Source organism: Zonotrichia albicollis, chromosome Z (assembly GCF_047830755.1).
Source record: "Zonotrichia albicollis isolate bZonAlb1 chromosome Z, bZonAlb1.hap1, whole genome shotgun sequence".
Lineage (NCBI taxonomy): Eukaryota > Metazoa > Chordata > Aves > Passeriformes > Passerellidae > Zonotrichia > Zonotrichia albicollis.
Window position 1 is genome coordinate 62,723,317 of NC_133860.1, and position 18,167 is coordinate 62,741,483.

Here is an 18,167-nt window from a genome sequence, read left to right on the forward strand (position 1 = left end):
TAGCCATATGGACTTCCTAGTGGTAAGAATAGGTAGGATTCCTCTGACAAAACCTTTCTGGGGATATGGTCAACCTATGGCCTTCTTACTCTTGAAAATAATGTCTATAAGTAATGAATAGGATTCTAGCAGAGTTGGTAGGGTTTTATACTGGTATCCTGGTATCCTCTGATGCTTTTATCCCCAGTCATCTGCTCTGTTTATGCTGAATAATAAGTTTTGCACCTTTAAGACTTGTCCAGAGAGTGAAGGGGGGAGAGAAGAAGCAGCAGTTTGTTTTCAGACACTGCACTCACTCCTCCACATTCCTGCTCCTGACTGTTGTCTGCGGAGGGACAGACAGTGGGACAGAGCTCTCTTTTGCTTTTAGTTAGCTTTAGCTAGCTGAGTCAGAGAAGTTCCCTGGACTGTGAGGCTTTTTCCCTCTTTCTTGGACCTGTTTAAACCTGCTCTGGACTGAACACCCAGGGGACCACCGGCAGCTGCACCTGTGGCCCACCAGCCGGGCCTGGGCCGCAGCATTTCCAGCACCTGAGGGACTGATCAGAGACTGAGTGAGCTCAGCTGCAACCTGGGGAGGGACTTTCTGAGTTTGTCATCTCTTTTGGAGCGGCGAGGGGTTTTATTGCTTAATATTGTTTAGGTTTTATTGTTTAATAAACGTTTTTTTCCACTTTTCTCCAAGGAGGTATTTTCTCCCAAACCAGTTGAGGGAGGGGCCGACTGAATCTGCTTTTCTAGAGGAGCCCCTTTGGGGGTTCTCTCCCAAATTTGCCCTGAACCAGGACAACTGGATATGCAAGCTTAGTGGTACATGGAAAGATAATACCGCTTCTGAGCTCCATTTACCAATAGGTAATCAAATACATCTTTTTAATAGAAAAAACACCTTGTCTTATGTAGAACAAACATGTAACCTAACAAATTGTGCAAATCTTAGAGAAAAAAATGTGTTGGACGCTAGAGTTCTGCTTAAACAATAGGAATCAAAAAAAGTCACTCTGTTACAAGAGAAGTGTTCCTTCTTTCAAATGTTTATGTTTACTGTCACTTGGATTCCAAGGAAGCTTTCAAATTCTCTGGCAAAGGAACCTCAGTTTCCTGCTGGTCAACCATGCACAAAAATACTGAGCTGTCAGAGCTGGAAAAGGATGGCTACCCAGCCAGGTTGCAAGTGAAGCCACTAAACCTTGAATTTTAATGGATCTGAGACAAAATGTTCCTGGTGGAAGAAGGATCTTGACAAAATGTAGAGAAAAGAGTCTTAGAGTAGGAAGTTAGAGATTACTTTAATCTGTAGGCATTGGTACTGACTACCTTTGATCAGGGCAAACATCACACTTATTTGTCCCAATGAGTTCTGTACAAGAAAATTTACTGTTTTTATTGTTGTAATGATGTGACTCTTCTGTTTAATTTTATTATTGAAGAGCTTCTAAATGGAAAACTACTGATACAACTTTCCCTTGTAAATCAGTGTAACTGGAACATTCAGTGGAGTATGGAGCATTAGTAAAGTGTGAAATCATAATGTATGCTTACTTTCATCAGAAGCTGATATTCTTGCCTTGGTGTAGCCCTGTCTTAATAAACCCTTATTGACTTCCACCTTTTTGTCTTAGCAACTTCGGTGACAAAACAGTGTATATCTTTCCTAATCTATTGAGTACAAAACCACTGCTAGCATAATGTGCTTCTCTCAGATGCTGTCTGGTTGTGCTGAGGAGTGTGCCGCTCAGCTGAACCTTCTGTAGTGGCAATATTCTCCAGTAAAGAAGTAGGGAGGTTACATGAAACATTTTCATCGAAGTGCTAGCTGCCAATTCATGCAGTGCCATGGTGATGAGGGACTTGGAGATGGGACACACAAAACTGAGGGTGCACACACTTTAGGTTTCTCTAACTATGTACCATGATGAGGTACCAGAAACTTCACCAAATTTAGCTAAAAACCCTACTTTAGGATGCCCTGATGCCTACATTATATGTCTAATGAAACCGCTTGGGGATAGGACTGTGCTCCACGAGGTGCATCACCATCACTGTCTCTGAGGAAGCACTGAAAACCTGCGTAGGATTTCAGCCTTGGGGGATTAGAATCGTTGCTGTATGCTGTCGCCCCGCCGAGAAGGTGGACACCGGCCACTAGATGACACTGTGACACGCACCCCAAGCCCATCGGCGCCGCTGATGTGCAGGAAAAGCAGCGGCGTCACCACCTCCTCCGTGCAACATCACCACACCTGCTGATTAAACACGGTAGAGCAGCTGCTTGGTAATTCAATACCTAGCGCCACATGAGCATCAAGCACAAGTGTTCTGGGAGGGGCTAAATGGTCATCTTCATGTTGGTGTTAATTGGAGAGAAATGTTAACAGAAATGATGTTTCCTCTGACACTGGACACCTTGTACAGATTTGGACTGTGTTTAGTCCTGGTGTTCTAAAAATAATGCCATGACTAAACTCCTCTGCTCAGAACTTGGGGTTTGTGGCACATTTACATCTTTTGGAGACGTGCCTCCAATCAGAGTGCTTCACTCATACACCTTCCCAAGCTGGAAAGTTTTGGTCCCCTAGAGCTAGCCTTGTTATGACAAATTTCTCTGGTCCCTCTGAAATGAAATGCTGGCTATTGCTGGTTGTTTCTGGGAATACAGATTGAAGGACAAGATGACCTACTCCTGCTTCTTGGAACTCAGGGGAGGACTTGGGCCAAACCGAGGAAGCCAAGCATGCTGTTGCAGATCTGAAAAGGATTTCCTTGCTTTCTGGTAAGCAAGACTGAAAACTTTGCTAAAGAAGGTCAAAGACAGACTTCTTTCTCTCATGCACTGGTTTGTCAAAACTGAGTCATATGGGCTGTCACCACAGTGCAGGGATTTTAAGTGAATAAATAGATGCTCTGTGTCACTTCAGCCAAGCCACCTTGAGCACTCAGAGTGACTCAGGTGCAGCTACTTGTTCTTTGTGTATGCACTGTGCTCCCAGGACATGCCACCATTACCCCCTCCCACGGGCATTATGCTAGCTCTGGTACCTCTGTCCACACTTGAAAGAGTTGGGTGACAGGTGTAATGCTGCCATCGCTGTGCTGGTCATGGGCAGTGATCTTATGATGACACAAAATGTCTTGTGTGTTTGGGCTTCTTATTCTTTTGGGTTTGGGTTGTTTTGTGTAGGTCTATTTCATTATTTGCTTTCTTGGTTTTCTGATGTGCCCTGACTACTGTTCAAGTCATCTCTCCAACAGATCCAAAACCAGCTGATTAAGTGCTTGTGCTGCTACAATGAAACTTTAGAAGGCAGAAAAGAGAAAAAAAAAAAAAAAAAAAAAGAACTGCTGTACTCCCTCTTCTGCCAAAGCCTGCTTTCCAGGATAAGAAGGTGGCAGGTAGATAACCTTCTTTTCTTTCCAGGTGCTTGCACACATCTGCCTCTGTTCTAGCTTGCAGACACACAATGAATATGAGTTTTATTCCCAGTTTTACAGGACAGTGAGAGCACATTATCCCTGTATACAATAGCATATGGTGCTCACTGGCTTTTCTCGCTGCCTCTTGCACTAACAGTTTCTCTGCTGCAAAATGAGTCCAAGTGTCTGTTTGCAGGTACCTACCGAGCAGGTGTGGAGGGTTCCTGAGCAGTGTTCCAGCATTCTGATACCAGTTCAGTGGTACCGCAAATCATCTTGCTAATTTGTTTGAGGTCTAACCTGCAAAGATCCTGCATTGAGCTGAAGGCTACAATAAGAGGGAGTGTTGAACATTTACATGGGCAACTGAAAACCAGAAACACCTGGTTTTAGAAACCAATTTTCAGAATATCAATTTTCAAATTATTCCTTAACTGAAAATTTTAAAATTTGTAAAGTGAAAATAGAAAACTGCTTGGCTTCTCACATTCAGAGGAAAATATGTGAGGAGACAGGCAAGACTTAGTTAACTGCTAGAAGGCATGTCTGGATAAAACCCCAAAAGCTGGATGAGACCTGTTTCTCATTTAGTGGTGCCCAGACATAGCTAAGTTGCATTTGGAACTCAAATTTTCTCCAGTTTCATTGCAGGAAGAAGGGAAAAATGAGAGATGTCTGGAAAAGGGCAAGCCAAAATCACTAGTAATGGATCTCTAACAACAGCTAAGAATATTACAGCAAATTATTTCAGTACAGGTGCCTGCTGTAGAACCAGACAGAGGCACCGGGCACACACAGCAATTTTGTGCATTTCAAGAAAAAGCAGTCTTTTCCCTCCAGGTTAACTGTATTGAGTTTCTCATTTCTTTTTTTTAAGTGCTAGTACACTGTCAGATACATGCTTGTCTGAGCCATGCAGGCTAAAATTTCTAGGGAGAGAAGAAGAAGAGAATGATGAGATATAACCTGTTTTACCGCAGGATTGCTACTTAGCAGCTATGGCCAAGACAAAACCCACATAAACCTGACTTTTATATCCCACAATGCCGGCTTTCAGCTGTCACTTTATAGTACAGGCTTTTTCCAGCAGAAATTACATATCTTTGAAAACTCCTGGTGTACTGAGAGATGCCCCTTATTCCAACATGTGCTAGTATGGAAGTGGGAGTTTCAACTTGCTTTCTTTTCCTCAGCACTGTGACTGCAAAGAAGACACAAGCAGCACAGGCAAATGCCTCCCCAGGCATTGCCATGCTGCACTTAACCTGGATAGTCCTGGAGCTGATGAGATTTTGCAGTGAGTTCTAGAGTGCCCCTTTGCTCACAAGGGTCCTCATGGAAAAGGAGCCAGCCATGAAGGCCTCCTCAAGTCTGAGGCCAATTTTGGAGACTGGCATTGTATCACCTCACCATAGCATCTCACACACCACACGATTTCAGCAAGTGAATTGCCAAGTCTAGGCATAAGGTACCAATCTTGAATTGTACTGAAACAGAGGCATACAGATCCAAAGATTAACCACCAAGTTTTGCAAAGAGTAGCTTGTCTCCTCTATGTCAGTATCCAGTGCTTATAAAAATAGGCACAGATCTCCACTCAAAAAGGTCAAAGAGAATCACTCAATTATTTGAATTCCCTTTGAATAAGGGAATTCCTTATGAATAAGTGCAGGTGTGACTAGAAAGAGAGAGGGAATAGGAAGAAAAGGGCCAAAAAAACCCAGAGGGTAATGAAAGCTTAGCTCATAGCCTGAACCAGTATTGCAGCATGCCTCCAAGAAATACGTGCAAAAAACACATCTGGGCAGCAGAGGAGTTTTTATGGTGATGAGCAGATAATTTTTTAATTGCTTCCTCCTGTTCACAGAAAAAAGGCTTTGTAAGTACACAGGATACATCCCTGATATCTCCTCCTTTTGGGAACAGTGCTTGGGACACTGTGTTTCTCATTCATTCACACGAATTAAGTCAAAATGGCAACATTTGTAGTTATCAAGCAGAGGATTATTGTTTTGTTCAGCACTAACCTCCAAAGGAACAGCAAAAGTAATTTCAAGAAAGTATAAATTCTTTTTTTCTTTGTCCTCTTCTAGAGCTGGAATTGGGAGAATTTTTAAAAGCTATTTCAATTTCCTAGTGTGCTGTGACTTTAGGTCTTGTAAAACAGTGTGCCCCCTGGAGCCATGCCATTACAAGGGTATGTGGTCAGTTTGGAGTATTTCTGTAAAAGGACAGAATGATTTGATGAATTTTCAGTGTTTGTTTTGACTCAAATTCTTCATAAATTTGAGTCAGAAAAGTCAGAGAGAAGGAGTTAGCTGGGGCACTTTAAACTTTTTATCAACATCTGGTATCTTAACTAGCATCAAAAACTGACTACAAAGAAGATGAAAGCTCACAGTAGTGAAGGACCAATCTGGGGTAACCTCTGAATGCAGACTCCAAAATGGAGGAGATAAACAAGGCAATTCCTCATTTTGCTGAAGTCCAGACACACTTGCTGATAGAAGGAAAAGAACAGCAGTATGTTAGAATTCTATGCAGTACCTGCACACATATGTCTGGCTGTGTACAAGTTCCCACCAGCTTAACCTCTTAATACCACCTGTCCGACTCGCAAAAGGATTCTGGGATCATGCAAAATCTGTTACAGAGGGCTTGGGAGTGGCAGTGATTTCAGGGTATGTGCCAGTGAATATGGGGATACCACTCATGCCATGATGATTTTCTGCCTTTTCTTTTATATACCTTTCATGTATCCTCAGTGCTCTTAACATCCATACTTGTAATTCCTTAAATCTGATAGCTTAACAGTCCTGGTATTCTCTTAGGCCAGAACATCCTAAAGGCCTGCAACTGGAGTCCAGAAAGCCCTACACTATCTTGAGGAACCAAGATCCTCTCTAAAATACATCCTGTAAACTAGGTTTAAGCCCATCCCAGGAAGAAATTCTTCAGGAAGGGAATATCACGCTATTCATTCAAGCCTCTCTTTAGGGCATCTTTACTGGAAATGCTGATCTGCAAAGTTTATAAAATTGTATACACAATCTATTGGGAGTGTACATTTCAGCATGCTACATCTTGGTGAAGTGTTGCACCATAAAAATCCTTATTAAATAATGAGATAAAAACCCCTTTATCCCTTAACAGCATCTGCCTCTCAATTTTAAGATAAAAAAAAAGAACGCATCACCACAGCTCAGGAAAGAAGACAGAAGTGACATTTACTCCTGGACTGTATGTGTGAAAAAATGAAACTGCTTTTGCAACTGCTGGTTGCCAGTAAATTATGGACATAGCAGCATAGCATTTCCATTGCACATCCTAGTGGTGTCCAGAATTCAAAGTAAGAACTTCTAATAGAAGTTTAAACTGATAATGAGCATTTTATAGCATATTTAGTTGCGCTTAGCAGAGTATAGCTCTAAGGCCAAGTAGTTTCCATGTGAGGGAAAGAAATCTGCTGAAATTCAAGTTCACTCTTGTCCAGTGAGATGCTTGTATTCCATTGCAAAATCTCCAAATGGGACTCACTAAGCAAAGCCGTCTGATGTTCCTGATTCCTACCATTTCACTTGTGCAGTTCCAGTGCTTTGGACACTTCAACGTGGATTGTGAGACACCATAAGCAGGCCTGGGAACATGAAAAAACTCAGTTAGTAAGAACTATTTATGCAGAAATACCATTTCCTATCTAGAATCCTGTCCTAACCTAGGATCCCAAGGTCCTTGTGTTTTCTGGACTGTTATCATGGCAAACCAGGCATTCTTGGCACAGAAAGTAAAACAGAAAGTAAGATTAAGTTATTTGGGACTTTCCTCATAAATTAGATAGCAGCAAGACTGTATTTTTCTTAAAAGCTTTATTTACATATGCTGAACACAGCCAGGAAGCAACTCTGTATCATGATGAACCACTACTGAGCAAAAGGAGGCAGAAAAACAGCAGAAAAGTGCAGTGGAAGGCCCTGACATGTACCAATGTAAAATTTGATATTTGAGTACGTATGCATCACAGTTCCATATGCATCTAATGATGAGCAAGCAACTGATGTGAGTTTTGTACCATTCTAGTGGTTTTAGTTCCAAGTGTGAGCCTGAACCACCAAACCTGCAAGGAGGTCCTGTGGCGTGCAGTGGGTTGCCCAGCTTTGATACTGATGTGTTCAAGCAAAGTAAAGCGTTCCTCAAATGGATGAAGCCTGTTAGCATAGCAGGCATTGGATATATCAGCACTGAAGCAAATTAAAAACACAGTCTCAGCGGGCTTTCAGTAGTTTACAAAGGAGTGAATAGTTCTGAGGACATTAATGGCAAATTAGTGTCTCCTAATATAACAGTTTTAACACTCAGGAGTTCTGCTTTAGGATGTTACTGTTCAATTCAAAGCTCAGTGACCACTGTCCAGAGGTCAAACTTCTCCTGGTCTGTTCTAGACACCCTTTTTACAATGGCAGAGAAAGGAACTGCATGAGACCACACAACCATTTCTTCCCCTATTTCAGAGGATGTTTATGACTTTCAGATACAATTTTTATCATAGTATTATTATATGCTGGGAAAATCCATCAGTTTTTCTGTTTATCACTGTGGCTTATCCAATGGCCTAATTCGCTGTGAGAACTGGGCCTCTAGTCCCTTGTCTGGCTCTGACCTTGAATGACTTTGGGTAAGAAAATTTTTATTTCTCAGCTTGCTTTTATTAATTGGGAATAAAATTCAACTAATGTTGAATTTTTTTCCCTCATGGCTTTAAATGAACTGTCACCTATGAATTCTTCTGGTGTATGGGAGAGAAAGACCAAGAAACCCAATTATGGCCTTCTTCTTTAGAGGCAGAGAGATTCATCCACACCAAAACTTCATAAACCTAACTAAAATCTTTCTTTGTCATTCTGCCTGCAGAATAGCAGCATGTGGGTTTGAGAAACAGTATTGTTCAAAACCAGGATAGTATAGGTTATTATCACAATAATGCTAAGAAAATAATATTTTCTACTGGTGGCCATGACCTTGTAAAGGACATTCAAATTCTGTTATGTAGCTCTTTGCACATACAGACAGAGTTGCCACATCCTAATTACTAGTCATTTTACATTTGCAGTATTTGCTATATTTGCAGAAGAGAAAATCAGCAAAATTTCCACTGAAGGATATAATGCAGGTGCTGCATATAATGCTGCACGTGCAGGCGTATTCTAGCATTATTCCAAAAGAACCAAAGCTTTTATCTATATTGTGTCTTTGGGTATAGATACAGGCCTTAAGGCAAGAAAACAGGAAGTAATAACAGGATTACAGTTTTAATTTTGGACTTCAAGTCTACAAAGATGGAGAATATGCCACGGAAGAGGCACCATGTGTACTCAAGGGATATCCATCTGAGAAACACTTAATAGAGGAAAGTTTATTGAACTGATTTTTAACTAAAATGCCGAGAAACAAGATGATTAGATCATGGACTTCCAAAATTAAGCACAGAGTCTTCCAGGTCCCACTGAAATACCTGGCATGCAGTCTGTATTTTATCAGATGCGTGGGGAGAAGCTCCCGTGGAATGTCACTCTTGTGTAACAAGATAAAACCGAGCACAGTCAACACAACATTGTAGTGCTCAGAGGGAGGAAAGTTATCTTCAGGAGGAGCCACAGTCTCTCACAGAAATGAAATATCTCTAGCCAGCCAAGTTACTAGCTTGCAAACGAACTTGCTCTTCTAGAGATGAAAGGGAGCAACTGGTGGTCTGTAATTTGCATCTGGGAGAAACAGTTGCCATTTGCATTTAAAATTGTTGGTGACAAAATAAAGCAGAAAAACACATCCTACTAACTGCTCTAGTCTGTGTACTGTTGCTGTGAAAGGCTGGCAGGATAGGCACAGTTTTGTCACCAGAACTAGACTGGTGACAAACACTCCTGAGACATGCTTTCATAGTTTGGTAGTGAGTATTATGACAGCTGCAAGGTGCTCCTCAGTTTCTTGTCATCTGTGGTGTACTTCTTGCAACCTTTTTGCATGGTCATTGACTGTCTTTCTGTTTTCATAAGAAGTGAAGTAATTGGCTCCCATCAAAATGGTCCTCAAAATTATTCCCTACACCTTATAGAATTCACAGGTATTGCTTGCTGCCACTGGAAATGCCCACAACCGACTGGAATTTTAGATCCAAGCTATCTTTTCAGTAGACACTGTTTATGAAACTGCACGTAGCTAAAAGAAAGCTGGAAGTGAACCAGTTGCTCAGAAACCAGGAACACCTTTGTACCAGGAACAAAGAGTGCACATGCATGTACTATGCCAAGCAGAGGCTGTATAATGCAACCGGCATGGGAGTGAGGTGGTGCCAGGAACAAGGTTGGCACTTCCTCCTTTCAACACCTTCTGGTTCATTCCTACCTTTCTGAGCACCTTGATACTTAAGCTGCACTGCTGTGGACCCTCACGGCCTTTGAAACAGACTGAGAAGACATTTCACCAACATAAATGTTTAAGAATTTTGCAGCTGAGGCAAACATATGGGAGCTGTGGTGTAAGACAGTGGAGAAGATAGAGGCGTTGGATTGGGAAAGGGAAAAGATGAAGGAATGCTATGAGCACAGTAGATGGAAAACTTTGAGAAAACAAAAGCAGGTGGGAGAAGGTAAAAAAATGGTGCTATTATCATGGATGGAATCTAGGGAAAGGCCAGGAAGTCACAGTAAGAAAGGCAAAAAGAAAATGCATGAAATATATGCCCTGTGCATCTGAACCAGGGAAGGAACATGGCTCTGTTGCAGGTCTCACTCGTTTCAAGACTGACCCACTTCCATGAAGGGGTAGGAAGCCAACAATGACAGGATGAAAAGTCCTTGTGGTGTGGACAGACCAAGACAGACACTTGTCTGGAGTACAGGGTCTTGAGGAGAAGCCATATGAGAAGTGGCTGAGGTCCCTTGATCTGTTCAGCCTGGAGGAGACTGAGGGGAGACCTCACTGCAGTCTACAACTTCCTCATGAGGGGAAGAGGAGGGGCAGACACTGATCTATTATCTATGATGAGCAGTGCCAAGAGCCGAAGGCACAGCATGAAGTTGTGTCAGGGGAGGTTTAGGCTGGACATTAAAAAGAGGTTCTTAACCCAGAGGGTGGTTGGGCACTGGAATGGGCTCTCCAGGGAAGTGATCACAACACCAAGCCAGAAAGAGTTCAAGAAGCATTCAAATACGCTCTCTGGCACATGTTGTCATTCATGGGGCTGGTCCTATGCAGGGCCAGGAGTCTGATTTCATGATCCTTTTGAGTCCCTTCTAGTTCAAGTCAAGCTATTCTGTGCTTCTGCGAGTGGGACAACACACGGCACACTGTGGGCATCCTTTCCACAGAGCTGGAGTTTAACTGAAGGACACTTCTGGCAGTCCTCTGAAGGCCAGACAAAAGCAGAACCCGGAAAAAACAAAACAAAAAAACCCAAAAAACCAAACCAAAACCACAAAAACCCCCACAAAACAAAAAACCCAAACCACTAAAGAAAGACTCCAGCCTTGTGCCTGGAGTCGCAGCTCCCCAAATCTGGCAGAATGAGTAACGCGATCAGTGACAGAACGCCGGCTCAGAGCACGCAGTTCTCTGCCGCTCTTTCTCCGCTCCTTTTACATGAAAAAAGCTGATTAATGCGTGTCCTTTGGGTCAGGCCGGTGCTGGGTTCCGTTACCTCGACCGCCTCCTTGCCCCGGGCGGAGCCCGCCCTGGCCCGGCAGCCCGCGCGGGAGGGCCGCCGCCCTGTCGGGGAGCTTCCTCTTCCTCCAGCAGCGCGGCCGGGGCGGGAGGAGGAAGGGGAAGGGGCAGGGGCCGGGGCCGGGAAGGCTCCAGCGCGGCCGCCGCCGTCGCTGGTGCGGCAGGGGCGGAGCGGCGCGGGAGGCGGCGCCAGCGGCCGGCGGGGCCCGGAGTCACCGTGTCACGGCGCCCGGGAAGCCGTTGCCGCCGGATCCGCCCCCCGCAGGGCGAGCGAGGAGGCAGGAGGAGGAGGAGAAGGAGGAGGAGGGAGGCCGGCTCCTCGCCGCCTCTTGTGTTTTCGCCCCCTTCCCGGCCCAGCCCCGGCCCCTCTCCTCTCGCACCGGGGCGGCGGCGGGGGGCGAGGCCGCAGCGGCGCCCGAGCTGCCCGCGGGAGCCCCGAGACAGGCCTGGGGCGCCGTCTCTGGACTAGGATGTCCCGACATGAAGGTGAGCGGCGCGGGGCGCCCAGGCCGCTCCTGGCGGCGGCGGTGGGGCCCTGCCCGGCGGCCTTGGGGGCCGATCATCATCATGGCGCCGCCGGGAGCGGGGCCCGGGGCCCGGCGGCGGAAGGAAGGAGAGGCCCGGGCGGGCGGGCCGCGCTCTGCAGTGTCATAGCGGGGGAGGCCGGTACGGCCCGTTCGCCGCGCGGCCTCCGCCGGGCGGGGCCGGGCCGCAGGTACGGCCGGCGTGGGGGTCGAGCCGCCCCGCTCCTCCGCCCGAAGGACGGGCGGAGCGAGGTGCGGCGGGCCCGGCCGCCGTGGGTGGGCGGTGGCGCGGGGCGGCCCTGCCGACGTGTCGGCCGCGGCCGGTCCCGCCGGGCTCCGCTCTCCAGGGCCCCCCTGGGTGCCAGAGAAGCGGGGCCCGGGGCAAAAGTGTGCGGGCAGCTTGCCTGGCCCTGACGAGGGGTGGGTTGTGTTCTGGCGGCCCCGTGATCTGGCCTTTTTCCTCGGTTTTGCCTTGCGGCCGAGAAGGCCGGTGCTAGTGTAGTAGTGGCATGTTTGAGGCCGCCGGAGAAACGTGTTCTCTGCGTGCTGCTTGCCTCTGGTCCCGTTGTGTTTACCGCCGTGCAGGAGTTCAGTGGATAGTTAGTCAGAAGGAGCAGGGTGGAGGGAGAGATGGAAGCTAAGAAAGGAATTTCTGCAGGAAAAAGATGGGAGTATGAAACCAGGAGAGAAAGTTGCTCGGCTTTTCCGTGCTTGTTTACCAGTGGGTAAAGTGTTTGGACTAGTATTTTATAAAACCAAGGTTTGTCGTCTGAAAAGATAACTTTCTGCCATGTTACGAACATGATACAGTATTGCCTTAATTTTCTCTTATCTTCTTTATAATTTCTACATTTCATCTAATCCTAAAACATTTGGACAGAAACATTATAGGAGAATTCGATATTTGTGGCTCATACTGCTGGCTTCTAGTTGGTAGCTTGATTTTAGGCAGGGCTTTTGGTGTATGTTGCAGTATTGTCTAGACTTCTTGTTTGTGCAAGTACGTCTGCATCTCTATCAAAGAACTGTCTTCCCTGAATCAACTAACTTTTTTTGGTTGTTTACTTGTTAAAACTTAGTAAGGCTGCTGCTTTTTCTCCCCTTCCTCCCCCTGCCTTCATGTTTTCCCAGGAGGGTGGAGATAGACTTTTTTTAGTAAAAAAGTTTTTAACTGAAATTAAATGATTGATCACAAAGTTGCTGTTGGTGGTGATGTAGTAGGATTATGCAGTCTGCAAGTGTCTGCTCTTATGCATGTATCCATAATATTCTCTTTAACGTACAGTAGTGGAATACAGGCTTTTCTGACTTGAACAGGTTAAAATTATGCGAGTTTTATCATAGTCATAAGTGATATCATATGTTGTTCTTTAGTGATTTTCAGTGATAAGTGCATGGACTATTATAAGAAGCAGTGATATGTGTGAAAATGACATTCCATCCCTTTCTTTTTGTTAAAATAGAATTTGAAACTAGGTTTTCTTGTGTGTTTCTTATGGAGACTATAGCATGAATTTTCCTTTCAGTTGTAAAGTGTTTATGGCAGGGAAAAGTACATTTCCTGTCTTTGATATTTGTTGGTGTTTGTAAAAGAGTGACTGTGTATGAAATTTGGCTTAATATTCTCTTTCCAAAGCAGATTCTTTTAGACACACCTAGTTAGGAAAAAAAGAGATAATTCCCTAATTAATTACCTAATTGGTCAGCGAGTGTGAGTTTTGAATCGTGGACGTGGACTTCTCAGGTGTGTGTGTGAACAAACAATGCATTCCTGAAACCATGAGAACACTGTAAGATTTCAAATGACATCTACCACTGTATCCTTGTGATTTTTTTTTTTTTAAAGCTAGTCTGTCTCTTAATTTCTCAATGATTCTCCTCTTACTTCACACTTCAGGTATGTTCTTTAAGGCAACTTTAGTTACAGGAATAGAATAACACATATTAGTGTGGGAGGGATGGCTTCCCAGCTTTATGGAGAAGAGTTTTGGGGGCTTGATTTTGGTAAAACTCTGGAAATCCATAGAAATTATATTCTCAAAAAGAAAGATGATTCTTGCTTCAGAACTGTGCAAGGTTATTCACAGCTGACAGTTTTTGATCCAGTATGACTAGTCTGGAGATGGCTGTCTTGGAAGAGTACGGGGAAAAGCAAGTTTTAATCATGTTTATGTTAATTTCTTTCTCTGTACTTTTTTTAAAATGGTCCGTACACAAAGTTACAAACGAGATTTATTGATATTTCTTGGCAGAATCGGGATGCTGTACCAGTTTGATGGTAGAAACATGTGTATTTAAGTGTGTAAATGCTGGAGAAGTTAGAATTCTAGAAGCTTGGGACTTGAAGTAGGCTGTAAAGCATCTGAGGGAGATTTACTTTCCATTGGGCTTTCTTGACTGCCTCTTTGAGATAATAATCTTTACAAAACAATTGTTTGGGGTACTTTGGTTATTTGGTTTTGTTGTTGCTTTTTTAAAAGTGAGATTTTGTTATCCTTCACAAAAAGTTTCACCACAGCCTGCCTTTTCACTGTGCTCTCATTTCGCATATGCAGTCCAGACTTCTGTTCCTCCCAAATCCAGGAAAATGGACACCAACTAGAATTTGAATTGGTGTTGCTTCTTTTAATGTGTTTATTCAGTGTTCAAGAGACTTCCTTGGTAATACTGTCAAGAGTTAAGTACTTAGCTCTCGGCATTGCTAGGCTCTTCTAATTTTTCAAAACCATTTTTGTTCTGTGATTTGGTGCTAAGAGGCTAGCCTTTGGTTTTGTAGAATGCAAGGTGAGATCATTCCCTGGTCTTGGTATTCATATTGTTCCCCTTTATAGGAGCAATATGCTGTGTTTCTCTGGGTTAACCCCTCTGCAGAGGAATAGGTGATGGTGTAATATTTGGCAGCCTACAAGGAACAGGTAGGTAATTTTTTTTTTTTTACACTGTGGAAAATTTATGAAGAGGTATTTTGCTTCTTGCAGGTTCTGTCTTTTTGTGAACATGTGGCAATGATTCTCTTATTTGGCAGCAGACACCACCCAGGACAGCAGAAAAATCGCGAATTGTGACTTCCAGTAATATCATTACAGGACCATTTTTGCAACTTGTTTTGTGGAACTAGGTCGCAACAGCATTAACTGGCCTGGGTTCAAATTCCTTACAGCTGGCATCTCCAGAGGGCTCCCAGTTCCATATCACCTGCATCACTTAGTTCTCCATCTCTCATGCTCTTTGCCTCACTCCCAGACTCAATTCCATCCTGTTCTGCTTCTTCTCACTAAAGGAGGTAGTCTTTAGGGAGCTATCAGCAATGCAGGTTCTGGGTTTTTTTGCAGGTTCCCATTTGTCAGTACTTCTTACAAAATCAGCTGGTAATCCTAGTCCCAAGTGAAGCAAATTGTGAATGGATGGTGGTAACACAGTAGGGAGGGAGAACAGTGACTGTCAGGAACCACGTGGCCTTTCCGAATATTCTTCTCTGGCTTTGAGATCCTTTTAGTGCAGGGAGCCAGTGTTTCTGTTCTCCTTTTCTTTGTATACATAAATGTGTTGCTTAGAGATATCCAAATCAAGTGCTTATTTGTATTGGAAGAGTAAATAAGTAATTTTTTTTAAGGAAATGCATGTAACTTCATATTTGAAATTCAAGAAATCAGTTAGAGTTGAATATATACCAACCACATAAAAACCATTAGTACAAGGGTAATGTTAGTTCCAGTCCTCTGGCTATACAGTGAAAAGATTGGGAGTCTGGGTTGATGATGTTTTCTGTAAGGTCACAATATAAAACATAAAACTTAATCTGAAACAAACTTTTTGAAAACATTAATAGCAAGAGAAATTTCTGCCCTTTGTAGTGATGCAATCATTGCGTCATACTTGAACTGCAGAAGGATACTACAAACTCCAGTGCTCAACCAGTTGATACATAACTTAATACTTCATATGGTGTCAGTTAGAAAGGTGCCACACAAAATGCAAAATTAATATGTTTTTGCATGTAAAACTTCTAATTCACTTAACAAGACTACATCTTTTTCATCCAAAGTACCCAAGGTACAGTGTTGGTGAAGTGTGGCGTGTAGTAATGAAATGTGCCTCTGTGAGACTAGTTACAACTTGCTGCCTTCCAGTGCTTACTTTGCTTGCATCTCCTCCAAACAAGGAGTTTGCTGTATTTCACAATAGAGAATAAGCATAAATTCTTTCATATGTTGCTGCTATTGTGATCTCTTTTGTAGAACATAAGTCTAGATTAAGTTGTGCATATAACTTAAAACGGTTAGATTTTTTTGAATTTGCAGTAATATTTGAGTCTTTCGAAGCATTTTCTGACTGCATATGCAAAGTGTTTCATACTCTTGTTTGCTTTACTCTATAGAAGCATATTAATGCATCTAATTACAGATGTAGTGCAGTATCTGAAAATGAGTTAGTGTGACAATTTGACTAGCAAGAGCCGTGTTTAGGCACAAAAATGTTAACATTAAATGTAAACAGCTGCAAATGTGATTGGAAATATTTGAACACAGTAATTTGTTTTTTTTATTAAACTTATTTGATTTCAGTAGAAAAGTGAATCATCATTTAATGATAAAAAGAGCTGGAAACAGAATTCATATTTTAACTGGTAAGATACTGGCTTTATGGAAGCTATGTTTTAATAAAAGGGTTCTTTCTCTCGTTTAGGAAGCTGTGTGAACCAAACTGCTGCAGAGTCTGAACAAGGTCCTCCAAAAATGTTTGTAAAGGGAGCTTTTTCTCACAGGTCTTTATAAAAAATAATCACCATCATGAGAAAAGGGAGAAAAAGATCAGATATAAATTACTGATGTTGAAAGGCTGATAGCCTATATCTTAAGCAGGAAAACTGGAACAGAACTGTGATACTTTTAGCAGTATTGGGTGGGGGTGAAGAGAGAAAACAAGTAAAAAAGCTCTCTTTCATATGTTGATTTGAACACGAAGGGATTCAGGGGAAATTTATAGAGCTGTGAAAATTGCTTGAGTGGTACTAGACAAATAAAATTCATACATGTTAGATAAAAAGAAGAAAGCTTTTCAAATACTTTTGCATGTTTACATTACTGATAACATTTGAGGGAGAGTTGTTTGTGTTCATTGTTGTGTCTTTATTGTTAGGTTACTTCTGTTATTGTTAAATACGAAACCAAATCAGTGACTAATACAAAAAGTGTTGATACATTCAAGAAGCTGCTGGACACAGCAGTATATCTGAAGAATGTTGCTCAGGAATTGGGATATATCAGACACAGATTGCAGAGACAGCAATAATTCAACCTTGTTTGGGTATCTTTATTTTGTGCACAGCTGCATATTATCTACTCCACACCACCCTGCATTCTTTAGGGTGTGCAGGATGGTTCTCTATGTTAGACCACTGCTCAGTCTTTGGGAGTGTACAGCAGATGAGCAGATACAGATATTATAGAAAGAAAGGATGGCCAAGGTATTGGCAGCGGAGCTTTGTTGTGGAAAGCTGGATCAGCTGTCCTGTCCTCTGTTGCAGTTCATGTGAACTGCTAGGCGAGTTACTTCGTCAAGAATTCATGGGTAATTGTTAGCTGTTTGTTCCTTATGAAGACCTGGTTTGGGATTTTGGGATCTGAGCATTCACACCTGCAGCTGTATTAACTCAGCAGTGAGCTCTGAAAGAACACTTAGTTGTAGAAAATCAAGAATTCTTAAAAATCCATCCTTTAGCATCTCAGATTGCGTGACTGAGTTCAGAAGAGTTAGAGTTTTATTCTTTACGTGCTGTGTTTTCCCTCTGTTTCAAGAGAAGAGAGATCTTGCTTAGAAGTTGTTGTTGAAGTTAATTCATTGATGTTTGGGCTGCGCTGAAATGCTGTGGTTAAAATGCTTACAGAGAGAAGGCCGTGAGAAAATTCATAGTCAGTACAAATTTCTTTGAACTCAGTGATAACTGAGGGCTCATGCTCAACAAGGAGGACAAAACAAACGGACTCTCTCCTGTTTGTTTACTGAACATTGTGCACACTGGTGAACAGAGTAAGGTGGCATTTTGTAAGAAAGGAATATAATTATGTTAGATGACATCTGATGGGTTCTGACCATAGATTGATACTTTGGATACATATATTCTAATGTGGGTAAGGTAGTGAACTTTCATGATTTTTGTTCCTGGAATCATTTGGGGTAAATCCTCCACATGCAATGTGTTCTTCCCCTTTACAGGATTTACAACAGATGAGCAGATTTGGTAGCTGTAGGTTCTGAAAGTGGAGACATAATGGAGAAGGGTATACAAAACTTCAGCTATAGGCAGAAGTGTTGCTCACTTATACTGAAAAAACATTATTAAGGCAGATCAGAAAACTCAAGCAGAGTGCTGTTAGTGGCTCAAGAGGTAAGGCTGTGTGAGGGGCAATTATTGCATGGACAGAAATTGAAAAGGTGTTTGCCTCAGAAAGGCTGATAGAGAATTTGAAAGAAAGGTATCACTGCATAAAAAATAATCTGTGGTCTCCCTTT

General features: G+C 42.9%; 1 protein-coding gene and 1 long non-coding RNA gene across 2 annotated transcripts in view; one reads left to right on the forward strand and one right to left on the reverse strand.

The window, feature by feature from the left end:
- Positions 1–5,251: 5,251 nt before the first annotated feature.
- On the reverse strand, positions 5,252–11,241 carry LOC141727055 (uncharacterized). Its single transcript, XR_012578038.1, has 3 exons — positions 11,108–11,241; positions 6,985–7,051; positions 5,252–5,914 (listed from the first exon to the last, which is right to left on the reverse strand). It is a non-coding gene; the product is annotated as an uncharacterized LOC141727055 (long non-coding RNA).
- The window catches only part of LOC102075410 (E3 ubiquitin-protein ligase KCMF1), a 45,374-nt gene continuing 38,258 nt past the window's right edge, over positions 11,052–18,167 (forward strand). Inside the window, exon 1 of the mRNA XM_005486243.4 lies at positions 11,052–11,616. Coding sequence (XP_005486300.2) covers positions 11,067–11,616 — 550 coding nt within the window. The 5' untranslated portion in view covers positions 11,052–11,066. The remainder of the gene's footprint in view (positions 11,617–18,167) is intronic.